This window comes from Lepisosteus oculatus, chromosome 10 (assembly GCF_040954835.1).
Source record: "Lepisosteus oculatus isolate fLepOcu1 chromosome 10, fLepOcu1.hap2, whole genome shotgun sequence".
NCBI lineage: Eukaryota > Metazoa > Chordata > Actinopteri > Semionotiformes > Lepisosteidae > Lepisosteus > Lepisosteus oculatus.
Genome location: NC_090705.1, coordinates 2,922,165 through 2,925,840, shown reverse-complemented (window position 1 = coordinate 2,925,840; position 3,676 = coordinate 2,922,165). Strand labels below are relative to the sequence as shown.

Genomic DNA, 3,676 nt, shown 5'->3' with positions numbered 1-3,676 from the left:
CCTGCGGTGTGGACATGACCGGGGGTCCTGGATCGTCCTCGCCAGTGCACTGCGGAGAGCCGTCCGGGACGTAGGTGGAGGGTAGCGTCGGTGTGAGAGAGAGAGAGAGAGAGCCAGGACGCTCGGTAACTTCTCTGCTTTTGACGCGACGCTCACTGAGATGTTATTATCTCCTCCTGGCTGACGTACAGGAATGGTAAGTTGGCGACGCACTACAGTATGAATTGCTTTCAGGTGGCTCGTGTTTGTGCGTGTGTGTGTGTGAACTTGAGTTTGACTGTCGGTCCCTATCGACGCAGGGGGAGATGTTTGCAAATGTTTCTAGTTTGTGGCCATGGAGTAATTTATTTTCGCCGGGACGGGCGGGTCTGTAGCCAAGAATGCTTGGTACATCGCAGTGCAAGTCAGAGGCGAATGGATAACACATTTCAATCGTCGCGTTGTTAGGTGCATGTGTGTGTCAGTCCATTTTTTTTAAACGTTTCGCAAGGTTGCTTTCGCTGGGCCAACGCGATCCGGGCTGAACCTGTGATCTGCGGCGCCGCCGTGTCCCTTGAAGCGAAGTGTGTTTAGCCGCTGGTGTTGCACCCCGGCGACACCCGCCCTCGCCTGCCCACAGCCGACTCCGGCCCCGGGACTGCTGTGGCGGCGGGTGGGCGCGTCTGAGCCGTGGGCCAGTCCAGTGGGGGGGTCCCTGGCCTCATCACTCCTTGATGTTGTCACACGTGTAAGCGTAACATTAGCGTAACAAATCCAGGCTGGACGGGGCGCCCCGGCTGGACCTCGCTGTTCACTTCTTCTCCTGCCCCCCCCGGTCCGCATGTGCTGGGTGGGGTTCTGGTTGGTGCAAGGCAAGACCCCGCTTTCTTTCTGACCCAAATTGTTGACACGGCAGCGAATGCGAGTTTTCTGTCCATGAAGGCAGTAAACGGACAAGACAAAGCTGTCGCTTTAACTGTCACCCTCCCTCCACAAACTCCCTTTTTTTTTCCTCACTTTTAATCGATGCTCCCTGTTTTAACAGGTAAAACCATCGGAAGTCGATTGTTTACTGCGTCGGCCCAAGGACTAAGCAGAGCATCTGTGGATTTTTTTCCTGACCGGAGCTTTCAGCTGCTTCTCTAAGATGGGTAATGGATTATCGGAACAGAACCCTCTTTTGTCGAGTCTTCCCTCTTTCCAGTCCCTCCACATCGTTATCCTCGGTCTGGACTGCGCGGGGAAGACGACCGTTCTCTACCGGCTGCAGTTCAACGAGTTCGTGAACACCGTCCCCACCAAGGGGTTTAACACGGAGAGGATCCGGGTGACTCTGGGGGGCTCCCGGGCGGTGACTTTCCACTTCTGGGACGTCGGGGGCCAGGAGAAGCTGCGGCCCCTCTGGAAGTCGTACACCCGCTGCACGGACGGCATCGTCTTCGTCGTGGACTCGGTGGACGCGGAGAGGATGGAGGAGGCCAAGACGGAGCTGCACAAGATCACGCGGATCTCGGAGAACCAGGGCGTCCCCGTCTTGGTGGTGGCCAACAAGCAGGACCTGCGGAACTCGCTGTCCCTCCCCGAGATCGAGAAGATGCTGGCGCTGCACGAGCTGGGCTCCGCCACCCCCTGGCACCTGCAGCCCACGTGCGCCATCATCGGCGAGGGGCTGCGCGAGGGGCTGGAGAGGCTCTACGAGATGATCCTCAAGCGGAGGAAGATGCTGAGGCAGCAGCGGAAGAAGAGATGACCCCGTCCGTCGCGGTGAAGAAGAGCGTTTGAGAGGAGTGAGGAGGAGGAGGAGGGGGCAGCTGTTTCTCCCGGACCGCCGCCGGCCCGGAAGCAGCTCCTGCCCCGGAGCGCGTGGCTCGAGCCGAGATGAAGAAGAGGCTTGCTTGCTCTCCCGCGCTTTCAGAGCAGGACTCGGGTCAGGCGCACGTGAGCAACTCGGACCGGAGGTTATCTGTCGTTCCTTCTGCGCCAGCCGTGGTAGGGGAGCGGTCTACAAGAGTTCGACTGTGCTTTTTAAAGAAAAGTTATTCGGGAGGTTTTCAGACGTCTCGGCGCGGATGTTTACAGTAAAAGCCGAGAACAACCTAGTATTTATTACAGTCAGTATTTTTCTCAAGTAGATGCTGGGACAATGCATTGGAAGGACCGGGGCCATAGTTCGATGAAGGGGATGGGCCAGCCTGTATTTCGAGATCCAGCGGCCCGCTGCTCTGTAGCATACTGCCTTTGTGCCGAGTAATCCTCCAATTCCACGAGCACAGTGCGGGACCGGTGAGGGGCGCCTGTAGTGATTACAGAAGAACCTTGCTTGTCAGCCATAGTCCACACCTTGAGAGCTCTCAGACTGGCAGTGAGTCAAGGACTTCAGATTGCACTAAAATACACCAGTCTGTAACCGGACCTTGCGGATCTGCTTTTCCTTTGTTGCACAATTAGGAATGAAAATGAAGGGCTTTAAAAGATGTTGCCGTTTTAGAGTTTTTAAAGAAGAAAAAATTCAGTCGCAGTTGGCTCATAGTAGGAAAATTTAATTTGAATGTTCGTTTTTGTTCTCGGGGGGGGAAAAAAATTGTGTACGGGGGAGGGCTTTACTGAAGGAAAACTAAATATGAGCTCGAAAGACGTGCCAGGCGAAATACTGCTCCGTAATAAACTGTGTTCGCTCAGACTTTTAACACGCGGTCCTGTGTGTGTATTCTCACCTCCCTGGCAGATTAATTATTACTGTGTATTTAGTTCCATCACTGGGTTACAATCTGTATTTGCAGATTCCAAATAGGTCTGTTGTAAATATGCTTCTGTGTTCTACAAAGAAAATGCACTTTAGCTGTCTGTTTTCTGAAAACCTGGAACAGTTTTTATGGAGTAAATTTACCATTTATATTTAAATACAAAGCGGCTTCATAAGGAGCTTTTATAAGTTAGTAATGTTCTTACCACCTGCACTAGTGGCATTACAGTCACTGAATTGGTAATGTTCATATTTATATAAATTAGAAGTTGTTAAATCTTAATAAACAACTGTTCACAACAGATCTGCATGTATTTTTTTGTCTTTATTTGCCTTTATTAAAACAAAATTGAAGAATGATTGGGGAAAGTACTGTTTTATGTGGCAGTGTTCGTGGATCGTTACCAGATACTTGCATAGTGTCTAGTTCTAATAATATTGTAACGAATGCTACACACTTAATGTATGCAGTTCACACTGGTTTGTATCAGGGTCATAGAGTTCATTCTTTGAACATGAGAACTGTAGCTACAGAGTTGCATACATATACATTAACTCTACAGTTAACCAGTTCAGCTGATTTTCAGAAATGAAAATGCCGTATCTGACCTGAGAACCTTTATGCCGACATATATCAGTTGACATTGTCAACCGAAGTAATGCTGTCAGTATCAACAAAGAAGCCTGTATTAGTGGATACAAGGGGACGCTACTTGGATCTTATTTATATCTGAGAGCAGGATGCACGTCTTTACACAAAGGGTTGTGGGAGTATGGAGCAAGTAACAGCCATGTTGTGGATAGCTACATGCACTTCTAACTAGATAATGGGCTAGATGGTCCAAAAAGCTTCCTCTTGTTACCTTCAATAATAATATCAAATAACATTTGACTACTGCATTAGTAATTTAAAATTCATATACTCTGAAGTGCTGGTGTTCCTTTAGAATCTCT

General features: G+C 50.0%; 1 protein-coding gene across 1 annotated transcript; it reads left to right on the top strand.

Annotated features, from left to right (window-relative positions):
* arl4aa (ADP-ribosylation factor-like 4aa) lies at positions 1-3,026 on the top strand. The gene is made up of 2 exons (XM_015358243.2): positions 1-196; positions 1,025-3,026. The coding sequence occupies exon 2, from the start codon at positions 1,127-1,129 to the stop codon at positions 1,727-1,729; it is 603 nt and encodes a 200-aa protein (XP_015213729.1). The 5' UTR covers positions 1-196; positions 1,025-1,126; the 3' UTR covers positions 1,730-3,026.
* The last annotated feature ends 650 nt before the right edge of the window (positions 3,027-3,676 follow it).

Coding starts and splice junctions, on each gene's coding strand:
- arl4aa (XM_015358243.2), top strand. CDS start 1,127: ATGGGTAATGGATTATCGGAACAGAACCCTCTTTTGTCGAGTCTTCCC.